At 37.9% G+C, this 16,605-nt stretch overlaps 1 protein-coding gene across 1 annotated transcript; it reads right to left on the bottom strand.

The window, feature by feature from the left end:
• Positions 1-591: 591 nt before the first annotated feature.
• Positions 592-6,246, bottom strand: LOC142619754 (ferric reduction oxidase 4-like). Its single transcript, XM_075793015.1, has 8 exons — positions 6,096-6,246; positions 5,915-6,017; positions 5,568-5,756; positions 5,013-5,247; positions 2,607-2,934; positions 2,099-2,336; positions 1,108-1,817; positions 592-888 (listed from the first exon to the last, which is right to left on the bottom strand). The coding sequence occupies exons 1-8, from the start codon at positions 6,244-6,246 to the stop codon at positions 749-751; spliced, it is 2,094 nt and encodes a 697-aa protein (XP_075649130.1). The 3' UTR covers positions 592-748.
• Positions 6,247-16,605: the final 10,359 nt, after the last annotated feature.

The raw sequence follows: 16,605 nt of genomic DNA, 5'->3' as shown, positions 1-16,605 counted from the left end.
TTTACTTTTTTTCCTTTGTTTCTTATTAACGGGTTAAGGCAATTTACTAAATCATTTTAAGAAAATTTTGACATCACTTTTTAGGAAAATATAAAAATTCGTCAAATAAATTAATTACTTTTTTATTTTCTCATAAAAAGTTTCTAAAAATATTTTTTAAACTAATGTTCTTAGAGTATCTATTAACTTTTCCCTAGATAAATTATAATGACCACGATCCTTTTTTTGTGTTTTTTTAAACATTAAAATATAACTTAATATTTATATAGATAGTTTTTTATTTTTGAAATTGGTCTTATATGTATATATATAAACATGTTAAAAACTCGTGAAAATGTTGGCACTTCAAAATTTATCCTAATTATCTCATTATCTCATACACTTTTCCATATCAATTTTTATAACTATCATATGTGGTTGTTAGTGAGTGGTGGAAGAATATCCTGGTGGAAGAATATCCATGTGAAAGTGTTAAGCAATCAGTTATAATCTGTCACATAAGTTTTTTTTTAAAGAAAATGTCAATGATTTTAAAAACCAAAATAGAAGGTTAAATCATCCTTCAAAAAAAAAAAAAAGAAGAAGAAAAAACTGTGATAAAACATTTTTCATCCACACTAAAATATCTGAGATATTAATAAAACGTCTAGCTAAATTATGAGCTAAGTTATTTTCCCCCCCATCTAGTGTGAGAAAAGTTTAAACAATGGAAACACTTAGAAAAGAGCACAATCGCCTTCCAAATACATCACCAATTAAAGCTGATGGACTCGAAGTGCAAATTATCTGCCAACCCAGACGAACAAATTTTGGCAACCTCATGTCGCATGGTTCTTGGGCCACAAACTAAGACTCCAATATCTGATCCTTCACACCTAGGCAGAATTTCTACAATGCAAGAATGTCACCAAACATGTTAATCATGGAAAAATGCCTAAGTTATTATCAATTTACTATAAAAGACCTACAAACTGATATAAATATATATATATATATATATATATATATATATATAAAATAAAACTTGTAATATTCATAGCATCACTATTAATAATAAAAAAAGGCTGTGCATTTACTCTCAACTTTTGGTGTGGTAGTGGAACTTACCCTTAAGATCAGGCTTTGCACCAAAATGCACCTTGGTGGCTTGAACAAGGGACTGGTGAGGAAGGCTTTCAAGCTCCCTATCCGCAACATAAAATTGAGACCATGGTGAAGTTGGTGGTGTTGGAGCTTCCAGGTTTAGGATTCGCTCATATTCCTTGGCATATTGTTTCTTGCACCAAAGAAAGATTGCACTAGAAGCTATAAAAATACAGGTACAAACCAAAAATATGTCCCAAAGAGCTCTCAAGGTGAAATGGTAAGGCTCATAGGTTTCTTGTTCAATAGGGAAAATGTAGTAACGAGTGAAAATGCCCAAAATGAGAAGGAACATGACAAATGATGATGAGATTATTGCACCAAGCCATAACCAGTTGTTTGGGCCTAGAGCTCCAGAAATAGGTGAGTCAAATGGGTCTGACTTGAACCAAATGGTTTGGAGGTGCTTTTGCGAATCTGTAAAAGTCTGCTCATTCTCTCTGGTCACATAGGCTTCTATTTGCAACTGCATCTTGGAAATCTGTGTGTGTGTGTCTGAGATAGGAAGTAAGAGATTTAACATGGTGAGATCCGCCACGTTCTTGAATGCACAAATTAGGAGAACTCGTGGAACATCTAATTCTTCACTTTGGCTTCGGAAAATGATCTCACGAATTATGGAGACAAAAGGAGTAATGCCACTTCCTCCACTCACCATCACCAAGGACTCATGCCTAGTGCGCCAAACAAAGATCAATCATATTAAAGGAGAAAGCAATTCAGAGTCATAAACATATGATAATGAATTTTACAACATAATCTTTACAAACAAATTTGTTACTGATCACAAAAAAAGTGGCGTTCGCTTTATTATAATTTTGAAATCCACTAATTGCATTCATTGTCATATTAATTTATAAATGTTATACGTTATAACATTCGTAGCAATTTTAGCATTTTCCATAATTTAGAAGCTAAACTCTTTGTAGGGAAGTCTTTCATGGTTAAAACTGACCTCAAAAAATGAGAGGAAGTAGGACCATAAGGTCCTTCCACAGAAACATTAAGGTAATCCACAGAAGAAGAAAGTTCCTGATAAAGCTTTTGGGACCAACTTCCTTCGCGTTTGATGACAATGCTGAGCCTATCTGGCTCCATGTTACAATTAGAAGTAATTGTAAAAGGGTGCCACTGAAGCTTGGAAATGCTAGGCACATTTAAAAACAACATGCTTGTGGGATTATAAATCAACCCTGGGAGGCAAAGTTGCATGTTAAATGTGGAGAAGTTGTAGTTTCTATTAGAATTATATAGTTAAATGATTAAATTTAATTTTTTTTTTCCAATAGTTTAAACGATTGAGATAATCAGTAATTAAGCATGGTATCAAAACAAAGGGTCCCAAGTTTAATTCATGTCTTTAATTTCTACTCTACCTCTCATTTAAAAGGGACAATCAATAATTTAACACTTTTAGAAAGTCCGTTGTTCAAATAAATATATATCATCGATTGTTGTTTTACCTGGGCTCTTGGAGAAATTCAGTTCAACTGTGTCACAAGGTAAAATGCGTGCAGAGACTAATCTAGCCCTTCGTCTGGATTGTAGGAATCTCAAGAACCGATCGACAAAGAAGAGGTATATCCCAGGAAGGATCATGCAAAAGTAGGCAGCGCCAACATGCAGTACATAGAAGAAGATATAGAACCCATAGAGATGGTGGGTATAGAAGAAAACCTCAAACATCTTTCGCCTCACGCGAGGATAGCTTGTCACCCACATTCCCATTGCAAATACAAATGCAATCTCCCCAGCTACATTTGGTACCCAATCTTTTCTCCATTCAAGCATCTGCATTAGTTATTGGGGAAACCTCATGGTTTAAAGGAATTGCCGACAAAAGCTTCACATGCATGTAAAATTATTCCTGAGAAGCAGTGCTCATTCCATTCGTATAAATAGTACTGATCACTATTATATGAGAAGAAGTGGGATTACTCTTAGAATACTGGATAATTACTCCTCATATATAGGGACTAATTAAGTTAGGATACCAAATTATGGGAGGGGGGAGTATGAAATCATTTTTTTTAGAAAAACCAAATTAGTATCTATTTAGTATTAACAAAAAATTAATAAATGAAAAGACACAGGAGAGAGAGAGAGAGAGAGAGAGAGAGAGAGAGAGAGTGTGGGTGATATATACGACACGAGTGCAATGATCTCAACAACGATGCATCGTGTAAGGTGGCATCTTGTGTGGCTTGTACTGCTATGCAGTCAAAGAGACTCTTTCTACTCAATTGATATCAATATTAGTCTTAAAAACTAAACTGATCAAAGAATAGGAAAAAGTAGAGGTTCTAAGTTTTAAGTTCGGATTAAGATTCAATTGAAGTTTAAAATATGATGATGTAATAATTATTTTAATAATTATTTAATATGAAAAAAAACAAATATGTAAAAAGAATTTAAAGAATTACAAATAAAACTTAATTAGAAAAATGATATCTTTCATAGTTTATTAAAAATATTAAGTAAATATTCTCATATTATTAAAAAAATTTTAATAAATCTATACTACACAAAATATCTATGAAAGTTGAATATATTAATAATATAATAATTAAAGAAAACTAAAAATTCAAAGTTAATATATAAATATATCTATAAGCACACGAATTCAAGAGGCGAAAGGAGGGAAAAAGAAAATTGTAATACTAAGAACACAATAATAAATTTATAATATTTCTAAATTATCATACCAACTCACACATGAACTTATACCACAACCTTCAATTAATTTTTTATTAATGACGTGGTATACTTTTTTGGGAGTGTTGTATAATTATTGTAATTTATTGTTGAGTTTGTAGTATTAAGTCGTCTCTCATCTCTAAGACCGGGGTTTACTATTTTTTTTAAATAATAATAAATTAAAAAAAATCATTTCCAAGATAACATTATGAGCCCATTAATGAGCCCATTTATTGCCTCTTTTGACTTTTCAATTTTTCTCTCAAACAAAAAACAAACACCCATTCTCTCTCTCTCTCTCTCTCAAAAGGATTATAAAGGGGGGGGGGGGGCAAAAGAAGAATTTTTGGGGCCACACACTAAAATCACAGGTAAATACGTATAGTATTTTAAAAATATATGACTCTGTCGCACGCGGACATGTTCATGCCCAAGGGCATACCAGGGGCAATGAGTAACGAACACATACACGCAAATGCAGACGTGTATAATAATTATTTTTAAAAACATAATCATATTTGAGACATTTTTCCTTAATACCAGTTTTACTACAAAATTTTTTAAACTAACATGACAATGAGTTGTGATTGGTATTACTGCAATAACATAATAAATAAAATATTTGTTTTATTTTATAATTAATGATATATTAATTTTTAAGTTTTATGTAATAAAATTTATAGTATTCACTCAAACTATAAAGAATGATGCAAGCTAGATATACTACAAATTTTGTGACATAGATTTTACAAATTGACATGTCAACTTTCAAAAACAACATTAAAAAAGTAAAAATGCTAAAAATACTTTAAATTTTACTAAAAAATATATACGAACTGATGTGACAATAAATATAATTAGTGCAACACAATAACATAATAAATAAATATTTAATCTTTTTTTCAGTAACACATCAATTGGAAAAAAGAAAGATTAAAAAATCTCTTCTAAAAAGGTCTACTATCACAAGGACTAACATGATTCTCTTCCAAAAACAAAGAGACAATGGATTCTAACTGCAAAATAGATAAAGAAATCTCACGTGTATCATCTTATAGCACAATTAAGATTAAATTAATGCTTCAATAGTGACTTCATAACTCTCTGGGTACTAAGTCACTATTGGACTGACTTCTATCCTTTTCAAAAAAATTGCTTCAATAGCGAATTACCTCAGCCATTTGGTGAGTCGTGCCCCAGTAGATGATGAAACCTATAGTATGTGCGGCAAAAAGAATCATAGAAAGATGGCCGAGCCAGATATGATACTTGATGCTAGACTCTGATGTGAGCCCAGCAAGAGGCAAAATTGAAGACCCTCGACTCACAGGAAAGAAGAGAAATGCCCAGCATATGTTTCCTACATACCCCAGAATGAATGATACACTTCGAAGCCTTGTTTGCCACCTGCAATCGAATCCCAAAAGACCTATTATCTTAAAATGCTGCCTTAAGATAGACAAAATTGAAGGTAACAAGTGGGGTTCGAACCACAGATACGGAACACTATATATGATGGATACGATTGTCTGCTCTGCTACCATTTGAACCCAAAAAAATAGATTACAATTATAAGGAATCATACAAATAAGGTTTTTTTTTTCTTCAATAAAATTAGGTTCTTATCCTTGGAACAAGGCTTATAAACCATCTTCCAATATACTACCAAATCAATTAAGCTTCATTTTTTGTTATTGAAAATTAAATAAAGAGGTCTGCCTACTTACAATTTCTCGCCTGCTTTATGCACAAAGGGGTGATTGAAGGTGTAATAGTGTATGTAATTAAATAGAGACCAGATTAAGAGTGCAATGAACATGAAAGCAAAGGCAAGCTCCATTGCAGTAACAATTCCCAGAGGAGCCATCACAAGCAGCGGACGTTTTGAGAAGGCCAAACGATGACTTTTAACAACACTACAATAATATGCCAGTATTTATGTTATTCCATATGAGTCATATGAATGAAAAATATTCATATTTTGATCAAGAAAGTGAAGATTTAAAAAAAAAAAATGTTAAGGTGAAGGACAAGAAATAAATGGATGATTTACAATAGAAATATTGTAACTAACCTTTTGGAGTTAATTTTTTTTGATTCCTGCTGAACATGGAGATAAACACAGCCCAAAGCTGCTATGAACATCATGGGAAATGAGAAAAGCAGAAGATTTGTCCCTGCACAATTAATGATATAAATTTAAGCATATAGTTCTAAGGGGGAAAAAAGAAGCAAATTAGAGAATTAAAGGCAACCTTGTTCTCCAAAATATGTTGAATTGAGATTGCAGTTTAGCTTAGGAGTCCATGCTTGTGTGTATATCGTTGTTGGCAACAAAACCCAAACCATGAGCCACCCAATAAACACCACAAGCAAAATCATCCTCAAGGCTGTCCCCATACTCATCTTCTTAGTTCTTTCCCTTGTGAATTGGGGAACTAATGGGAAAAGACGCTTTTTGGATATGCTAATGGAGACAAACTCTTCTGCTATGCTCTAATTAGCCTTTTGAAATTAAGACATTTATAGGTGACAAAACTTCCTTCATACATCATCGTATGTATCTGCATTCACGCACGTCTACACCACCTTATTTATAATGGGACTGACCTACTAGAGTTATTAGAGTAACTTCACTGTCAAGTTCTTAAAATTTTTTGTTCATTTAAGAAATAAAGTGGGTTGGATTATGCCTAATACTAAAATAGTGATAGTCGACATTATTTTTTTTTTAAATTAATGACGTGGTAAAATCTAATTCACTCATTTTAAAATAAAGGGTGGGAATTTAAGAAATATATATAGTGAAAGTTAACCTAAAAACTCTAGTGAATTGTAATCATGTTTATGAGATTTATTTTGCACAAATCTAAAAGCAGGAACCTCAACCTTATTAGTAGCCTAAGGTTATGCCATGTAGAGGAAACATAGAGAAGGAAATAAAATTTTCTTCATTTAAAAACATTATTCAGTACTTGTAAGGTTGAAATTTATCAACCATTTTGTTGGCTTTATTCTGTGCCAATTTGCTAATAATTCAGCACTTAGAAACCCTGTATTTAGGTGAGATTCATGTAAGGGTAGTGTGTGAGAAAGTGTGAAGAAATGCTCAAGACTGTGCAGTGAAGCACAGACTCGCGATTGGATCTCGCGGGTGGCTTGCGGTTTGTAAGCCACCAGATGTTGCACACGAGTGAAGCATGCAGAGAAGACGAACAATCATGCCAGCTGGAGCACTACAAGACAAAAAGTTCAATCTGGCCATTCTGTTTGCTCGTGGCTTGAACTCACGACTCAGTCAAATCGCGAGGCCAAGTCGCCAGCCAGCTCTGTTTAGAAAATCTTGACTCTTCGCATTCCATTCTCACTTCAGTATAAATACCCCTTATACCCACGAAATGTAAAGAGCTTCCAGAGAGAATTTTGAGAGAAAAAACCTAGAGAAAAACAAGATTGATTCATCCACAATCTTTACATAGAGACTCTTCATATTCCTCTACTCTCTTCCTCTCCATTGTCACATCCTTGAGAGGTACATTACCAAAACATTTTCTCACCATACTCATATCTGTGAGAAGGCTGTTTGGTGCTTTGGGAAGCAGTTAAGAAGAGACCAATTTCATATTGTTTAATGCTATAGGTTATAGCGGAATCCGGTAAGCTAAAGAAGAAATAGGTTCAGCGCAACCTCGTTGGAGTAGGAGCTTGGAGGGCTTAGGTACACTAGGTAGATTAGGCTTGGAGGGTCTTCTGCTGTCCATGTATCCCAACTACATTCTTTAGTAGATTATTGACCGCTTGGAGGGCGGCGGAGAGGTTTTACGTCGAGAGCTTCGGTTTCCTCTTCGATAACACATCGTTGTGTTGTCCTTGTGTTTACATCTCTCTTCTCTTAATCTTTGCCATTTAATTTCTATTGTGGATGTGATTTTACTTGGTCTAGATTGTTTATCAATTCTGTTATAAACTTATGTTCATTTTCCGCACATACTTTGTTTGATATTAAGCTTGAATTGGTAATTTGTTATTTGGGGGTCTAAACGTTTATAGTGTTTTACACGCTATATTGAACTTTCAGTACTCCCATTAATTACATGAATAGTGGGTTAAATCATAATAAATTTTGTGGGGTGGTAGGTCCAAGAGTATGTATTGGGCCAAAGGCCCAATCCGAAAATGTTAAATAGTCCGAGGACAGGTGAATATCTTCCTAAGAATCTGTGTTGGTAGGTAAAGAGGTAAAGCCTGATCGCGATGCCTGAGTAGCATAGTTCAGCCTTACAACTGTTTTCAAAGACTTCAGGATAGTGTTGATGGGACAAGTATCCGGACGAACAAGCTGATCCATATGTGGAGGTTAAAGAGAGGAGGAAGAATAGTATAAAAGGCAAAGGAAACCTCCAAAATGAGGGATGGGAGAGGAAGAGAAAAAACATTGTATACCAAAGAACAATATTTGTAATCTATCTTTAAGTGAGATATATAGAAGAACTAGCTTCCTTGGATTGAGTCCGATGACAATTTTCCTTGAATCAAATTGTTTCATCTTTACTTTTTGGTCATCTTTGCCCATTGTAATTGATATACAAACTTATTAGAACTTAGATTTCAAACTCATTCTCTACAAATTCATTGTATTGGGCTTTTTGGGCTTATTCCCTTCCTGTTTTGGGCTTAGGTGCAAATTGTTTCTCTACAATTGACGCCATCTGTGGGAAATCTTGTGTTTTAGTAAGTTTAATGTTATGGTAGGATCAGGTCCGTACCAAGCAGAGTCTATGGGGTCCCAACGTCAAGATCACTTCCTGAATCTTGAAAGAAGTAGGGACTGGGAGGGAAGTGTACACACCACCCACACTAGCAGGAGTCAGTCACAAGGTGAGAACAGAGTCTCTCATGAGGAAAATGCTAGAGCCATGCAGTTAGAGATTGATCATTTGAAGAGGAAGTTGCATCATGAACGACGGAAGCGAACTCCTTCCTTTTCTGACCCTTCTTCTGATGATGGTGGGGATAACAGTTACACGCCCAGATCAAGGACTCCCCCTAGTGAGTCTTTCTCATGTGAGGAGGACAGCCCTCATGGCCGTAGAAGTAGGAACTCATTTTGCAGAGGCCTGGGAAATGACGCTATGAGTAGAGCGTTGAACTAGATTTTCAAGTCACCTTTCACACGTAGAATTGATGGAGGGAAACTTCCCCGGCAATTTACTCAGCAAACTTTCACCATGTATAGTGGCCAAACAGACCTTGTGGAACATGTGAGCCACTTTAATCAAAGGATGGTTGTGCACTCCAGAAATGAGGCTTTGATGTGCAAGGTCTTCTCATCCAGCTTGGGACCTGTGGCAATGAGATGGTTTAACAGTCTAGGGGCAGTTCTATTGATTCCTTTAAGGAACTCACCCGGGCGTTTGGGTCTTCATTAAATGCACTAAAGTTCCTCGGCCTTTAGATTTATTGTTGTCTATGACCATGCAAGAAGGGGAAGCCTTGAAAATGTACTCAAACAGATACTGGGAGACGTTTAATGAGATCAACGGAGACTTTGACGATGTAGCAATAAGTACTTTCAAGGTTGGCCTACCTGCTAAGCATAATTTGAGAAAATCATTGACCAAAAGGCCTGTGAGGAGTGTGCACCGGCTCATGGGCCATATTGACGAGTATAAGCGGGTTGAAGAGGACCAACAACAAAGGAAGGGGAAGGCCAAGGTTATCCCTTAAGAGATGTGGGATTTCAGGTCGGATAGATACAACAATAGCAGACATCGAAGAGATTTTATTGGGCAATCTGGGTCTACAGCTCCTCGAGTGGTTAGCACGGTGTTCCAAGAACTGGTACATCAAGTCTTGGATAAAATCAAGAACGAGCCATACTTTAAATGGCCAAACAAGATGGTAGGAGACCCTATAAGGCGCAACCAGAGTCTTCATTGTCAGTACCATCGGGAATGGGGGCATACCACCGAAGATTGCAGGACTCTGTGGAATCATTTAGAGCAACTAGTCAGCGATGGAAGATTAAAAAAAATTTTGTATCGGCCCAACGGGCAGGGAGATCATACGGGGTTAGGAGCTCAGGGGAATACTTCTTCAAGGCCTCATTTGTGCACGATTGATGTCATCTTTACTGCTACTGGGAGGACCGGCTCTCATCCCTCCAGAGTGATGAGTGTAGTATGAACACTCGCTAAAGACTCTATTTTTGGGCCGAAGAGGGCCAGAATGGATATCCGATTGGCATTGAGGATTTTTGGAAGAGGACAAGATTGGGACCACATAGCCACACGATGATGGTTTGGCGGTCACGCTCAGGATAGGGCGGTATGATGTGAAGAGGGTGATGGTAAACCAGGGCAGTGGTGCGGAGATTATGTACCCTGACTTATACAAAGGGCTGAACTTGAAACCAAAGGACTTGACAGCCTATGATTCACCATTGATAAGATTTGATGGGAAAGTTGTCATTCCAAAGGGTCAGATTAGATTGCTTATACAAGCAGGTTCAGAGGTGGTGGAAGTGGACTTCATCGTGGTGGATGCATACTCTCCCTACACAGCCATTGTAGCAAGACCTTGGCTTCATGCCCTAGGAGTTGTTTCCTCAACCTTGTATTTGAAGGTGAAATATCTGTTGAGGGACCAAATTGAAGAGCTGGTTGGGAGCCAATCCATGACCAGGCAATGCATGGCAACTGCAATCATGCTTCAGCCTGAAGCTGAATCCTTGGCCTCTACTGAGGGGGGCTCATAGCAATCAAGGACCCTGGTCATGCCCATGGAGGTAGCATTAGAAAGGCTTGTGTGTGAGAAGCTAGAGGAAATTTTTATTGACGATGATCCAGAGAAATTTTTTCAGGTCGGAGCTCAGTTGCCTTTTTAAGAGAAGGAAGAGTTGGTCATATTTTTGAAGAAGAATATCGATGTGTTTGCTTGGAATGCTTGTGAAGCTCCCGGAGTAAGCCCAAATTTCATTTGCCATCACCTAAATGTCAACCCGACTGTCCTCCTTAAGAAACAACCACCTTAGTGTTCGTCTAAAGAGTATTCTGATGCTATTAAAGTGGAGGTGAACAAGCTCAAGCAGGCAGGGGCTGTTAAGGAATTGTTCTACCTAGAATGGTTGGCCAATACAATAGTAGTAAAGAAGAAGGATGGGAAGTGGTGTGTATGTGTCGGCTTCACAGATCTAAATAAATCTTGTCCCAAGGATCCTTTTCCTATGCCTCGGATAGACCAATTGGTTGATGCCACTGTGGGTCATCTTCGGATGAGTTTTCTGGACGCCTTTCAAGGGTATCACTAGATACCTTTGGCTTTAGAGGACCAAGAGAAGACAACTTTTGTTACCCCTATTAGGAATTATCACTACAAAGTGATGCCCTTTGGCTTAAAGAATGCCGGGTTGACTTATCAGAGGATGATGACCAGGATGTTTGAACCACAACTAGGAAAGAACATTGAGATTTATATAGATGATATGGTGGTCAAGAGTAAAATAGAGCCCGGACACATTGGTGACCTCGAAGATATATTTGGGATATTGAGGAAACACAATTTGCGCCTTAATGCTTCTAAATGCTCTTTTGGCGTTGGATCACGAAAATTCTTAGGATACATGGTCACTCACCGAGGAATTGAAGTCAATCCTGACCAGATCAAAGAAATCAACAATTTACAGTCACCTCAGAATCCCAAAGAGGTCCAGAAGTTAACGGGGATGACTGCTGCTCTGAACTGGTTCATCTCTCGATTCGCAGACAGGTGCAGACCTTTCTTCCAATTGTTAAATAAGTGGAAGGGTTTTGAGTGGATTAAGGAATGTGTCTTGGCTTTCTAGCAATTGAAAGAATACCTTTCTCGACTGCCTATCATGTCCAGACTTGAGGTGGATGACGTTTTGTTTGCATATATTGCTATTGCTTCCCATGTAGTGAGCTTGGTGTTGGTATGAGTCGATAATGGTGTGCAAATGCTGGTTTATTATGTGAGCAAATCATTACAGGAAGCCGAGGTTAGTTACTTATCCCTAGAAAAGGTCATTCTAGCAGTGGTGCATGCTGCACGTAAACTTCCTCATTATTTCCAATCTCACACAATTGTCGTTTTAACTCAACTTTCACTTAAGTCACTTCTTTGAAATGCTGATTACACTGAAAGGATAGCCAAGTGGGGTACAATTCTAGGGGCTTTTGATATCAAGTACATGTCTCGCACCTTTGTAAGGGGCCAAGTCCTTACTGACCTCATGGCTGAATTCGCCAAGCCCTCACTAGAAGAGAATGCCAAGGGGCCGAATATGGATGAAAAATCAATTGGCGTAATTTCCTTAAAGGAACCTCTGTTGTGGAAGGTGTACGTTGATGGCGCGGCGAATCAAAGAGGATTTGGAGTGAGGCTAGTTTTGGTATCTCCTAAGGGAATCACTATTGAGAAATCCCTACGATTGGGATTCTCGGCCACTAATAATGAAGCTAAGTATGAAGCTCTACTGGTAGGAATGATTATGGTTCAAAAGATGGGGGAAAAACAGTGCAGATGTTCTCAGATTCAAGATTAGTTGTTGGCCAGGTGGAAGGAGAGTTGGAGGCTAGGGATCTGAGAATGTAAGAATATTTGAACCAGGTGAGACATTTACAGTCCGAGTTCGAATCTTTCGCCTTAGTACAGGTCCCCAGAAGTAGGAATACCCATGCTAATTCCCTGGGCACCCTTGCAACATCCTCGGCGTAGAGCTTACCTCCGGTTATCCTTATTGAAGATCTGCGCAAACCTACAGAGATGAAAGGTGACATGGTTCGAGTTCATTAGATCAAGGTGGGACCTAGTTTGATGGACTCTGTAGTACTATTCCTTAAGGAATATATCTTGCTCGAAGAGAAGTCTGAAGCAGACAAGGTACGTAAAAAGGCTCCTCGATTCTGGTTATTCGAGGACCAAAAGCTATACAAACGCTCTTTTTCTGAACCATACCTGCTATGTATACACCCTGGAACAACAGAGCTACTTCTAAAAGAACTACATGAGGGGATTTGTGGAGGTCATACAAGAGGTGGATCCTTATCTCACAAGGCACTCACCCAAGGGTACTGGTGGCCAAATATGCAAAGGGAAGCGCAAGAATATGTGAAGAAGTGCCACCAATGTTAGAGGTTTGCTCCGAACATTCATCAACTGGGAGGCGCCCTCAATCCTCTCTCTAGCTCTTGGCCTTTTGCTCAATGGGGCTTGGATATTATAGGACTCTTCCCTGAGGCAGCAGGGAATAGGAGATGGCTATTGGTTAGCACAAATTATTTCACCAAATGGGTTGAAGCAGAGCCACTGTCAAATATCAGGGACTTTGATGCAAAAAGATTTATTTGGAAAAATATTGTCACCAGGTTTGGAATTCCTAATACCCTTATCTCGAAAAATGGCCTTCAGTTCGATAGTAAGACTTTTAGAAGATATTGCTACGATCTGAGCATTACCAACAGATATTCAACCCCGGCTTATCCATAGGGAAATGGACAAGCTAAGGCTGTCAATAAGGTAATAGTGAATGGGCTCAAGAAGAGGTTGGATGATGCGAAGCGAAAATGGGTGGAAGAATTGCCACACTTCCTTTGGACATATCGGAGTACCCCTCGAAGATCAATAGGGGAGACACCATTTTCAATGACCTATGGGGTTGAGACTGTAATTCCTCTTGAAACCGATTTCCCAACACTGAGGACAAGCTCTTTCACTCCGAGCAATAATGATGAGTTGTTAGGAAGAAGCTTGGATTTGGTCGAAGAATGAAGAAAGAACGCCATGATTCAATTAGCATATTATCAACACAAGCTCAAACAAGGCTATGACTCAAACGTGAAGTTAAGGCCACTGACGCCAGGGGATCTGGTTTTAAGGAAGGTTCTAGGTACTGCAAAAAACCCAGCATGGGGAAAATTAAGACCCAACTAGGAAGAGTCATATCGCATAACCTCGGTGGCTGGGATAGGGGCTTATTATCTCGAAAATTTAGATGAAAATGTTATACCATGTTCTTGGAATGTAAATAACTTGCAAATGTATTATTATTAATGAAGGTCTTTTCTATTATATATAGCTTATTACTTCATGCATTATATTTCTCATTATGGTAAAGTATCAAACAGAACCTTGGTCATGCCGGGCTCCTCGGACCACATATCTTGGATAAATTGATATTTTTCATCATTTTTCTAAGTGTTAAACAGAACCTTAATTATGTCTGGTTCTTCGAACCATCTACTTTGGGTAAATTAACACTTCAAGTTATTATTCAAAGTATCAAACCAAATCTTGGTCATGCCTAGCTCCTCGGACTACATACCTTAGATAAATTGATATTTTTCATCATTTTTCTAAGTGTTAAACAGAACCTTACTTATGTCTGGTTCCCTGGACCATCTACTTTGAGTAAATTAACACTTCAAGTTATTCTTCAAAGTATCAAAAAGAAACTTGGTCATGCCTGGCTCCTCGGACCATATACCTTGGATAAATTGATATTTTTCATCATTTTTCTAACCATCTACTTTGGGTAAATTAACACTCCAAGTTATTCTTCAAAGTATCAAATAGAATCTTTGTCATGCATAGCTCCTCGGACTACATACCTTGGATAAATTGATATTTTTCATCATTTTTCTAAGTGTTAAACGGAACCTTAGTTATGTCTGGTTCCCCTGACCATCTACTTTGGGTAAATTAACACTTCAAGTTATTTTTCAAAGTATCAAACAAAAACTTGGTCATGCTTGGCTCCTCGGACCACAGACCTTAGACAAATTGATATTTTTCATCATCTTTCTAAGTGTTAAACAGAACCTTAGTTATGTCTGGTTCTTCGAACCATCTACTTTGGGTAAATTAACACTTCAAGTTATTTTTCAAAGTATCAAACAGAACCTTGGTCATACCTGGCTCCTCGGTCCACATACCTTGGATAAATTGAAAATTTTCAACATTTTTCTAAGTGTTGAAAATGATCTTGGTTATGTTTAGCTCCTTGGATCACATACCTTGGAGATTCCCACAATAGTGATCTAAACAAGTGGAAGTTCATGAGCATCACTTAAAGCATTTGTAAGTATATCAAACATATATGTTGTCTGGTCAATATCTAGATATTTCCTCAAGGTCATTAAGCTTATTGGAGATGATATGGATAAGTGTTCTATTATGATGAATGAATTTTGAAGTAAAGGTATGTTTTAATAGTGTTATGGACTTAGTAGTTTTTAATCTGTTCAGTTGTTAGTCAAAAAGATGTGGGAATTGTATCACTACTTATGCAAATAACTAAAGGGAGTCACATTTCATTACCAGACTAGTTAAGTGTTAAGTAAAAAAGAGACTGTAAAAAATACACAGGTGTCACAATTGTGAAAGGAAAATATATATATACTTTTCATTGAACTGTGCCTTGGAAAGAGGTAGTTTACTTACAAAGGCCTACTTGTAAAAAAAAAATATATAAAATAAAAAAAGAAAGATAAATAACAAAAGAAAGACATCTTAAGATTTAATCTTTATTACAAGCTTGTCCTTGGAGGTCTTAGCAGGCTGGGTTGTTGTTGCTGTTGAAGAGGCTACGCCTTTACCCTTTGGATCTTCCTTGGCAAGGATGGGGAGGGTTGCCGGGGTCAAATCGTGGCTCCGAACAGCCACCCCTTCTTTAGAGGAATCCTTGGGTGAGTCAGAAGGCTGGGTCACCTTGGAGGGAACTTTCTTGAGGGCCTCTGCTCCTTGGTCTGCTTTCCCCCTTTTTGAGATTCGTTGGGAGGAGGAGGGTCCTTGGACAGGGCCTTTTTAGTAGGGCTAGCAATGATGGGGTGAGGGGCCTGAGGGCCGAATGGCAGGAGGGTAGTAGACATTTTCTGTCCTCCTGAGTGCCGAGGAGGCCTTAACCCCTGCCTGGTTAAGGGTCTCGTTCCACACTTGGAGGCAGTAAACTCTACATACCCCCGTGACTTCAGACCTAAAAGCTTCCTCAGTCTCAGCTACCCCCATATTGTAGCCGTCCTACTTAGCCTGATCCTTGGCCTTTTTGGCCTCCTCTAGCTTTTTTGTCAGTAATTTGTTTTGCTTCCTGGCAGTAGCAAGGTCAAGCTCGGCTTGGCGAAGCTGCTTGCGTTGTGTCTTGACCTGCCTTTTTGCCCCCTCCGAGGCAGCTGTTGCGCTTTTCCTCTCATTTTCGGATTGGGAGAGTTGAGTTTTCAGGTCCTTTACACTCTTCTCAACCACAGTGAAGGCCTCAACAGCAACAATCCTCCTTCCTTCCTCGCTCTTGTATTACCAATGAGAATATTCCACAAGCTCCTCAGCCCTAAAGGTAGCATGGACAGCCTACATAGGAAGCACAACAAGTAAGAAAAGGCAAACCAATATATAATAATAATAATAATAATAATAATAATAATAATAATAATAATAATAATAATAAATAAATAAACACGAGTAAATAAGATAAATGAATAAGTAATGGGTGTCAGACTTAGCTTACCTTGAAAAGGTCTCTCTTCAGACCTAAGAACACCTCATACGTCCCCAGAGTCCTCAGCTCGATTATATCATTGGGAAGTAGTAGAGCCTGCTCTATAGCATCTGCTACATACCCAACCTTCCCTTGCTGAGGATCCTTGATGGAAGAATTTGCTGGGAGTAGGGACCCATCCAACACAAAGGATGGATTCCAAGTTGGCACCTTGGTGCGAAGGTCACGTCCTCTATCTCCTGGGGCTACATCAACTT

This window comes from Castanea sativa, chromosome 12 (assembly GCF_040712315.1).
Source record: "Castanea sativa cultivar Marrone di Chiusa Pesio chromosome 12, ASM4071231v1".
Classification (NCBI taxonomy): domain Eukaryota; kingdom Viridiplantae; phylum Streptophyta; class Magnoliopsida; order Fagales; family Fagaceae; genus Castanea; species Castanea sativa.
This window is presented reverse-complemented; position numbering and strand designations above follow the sequence as displayed.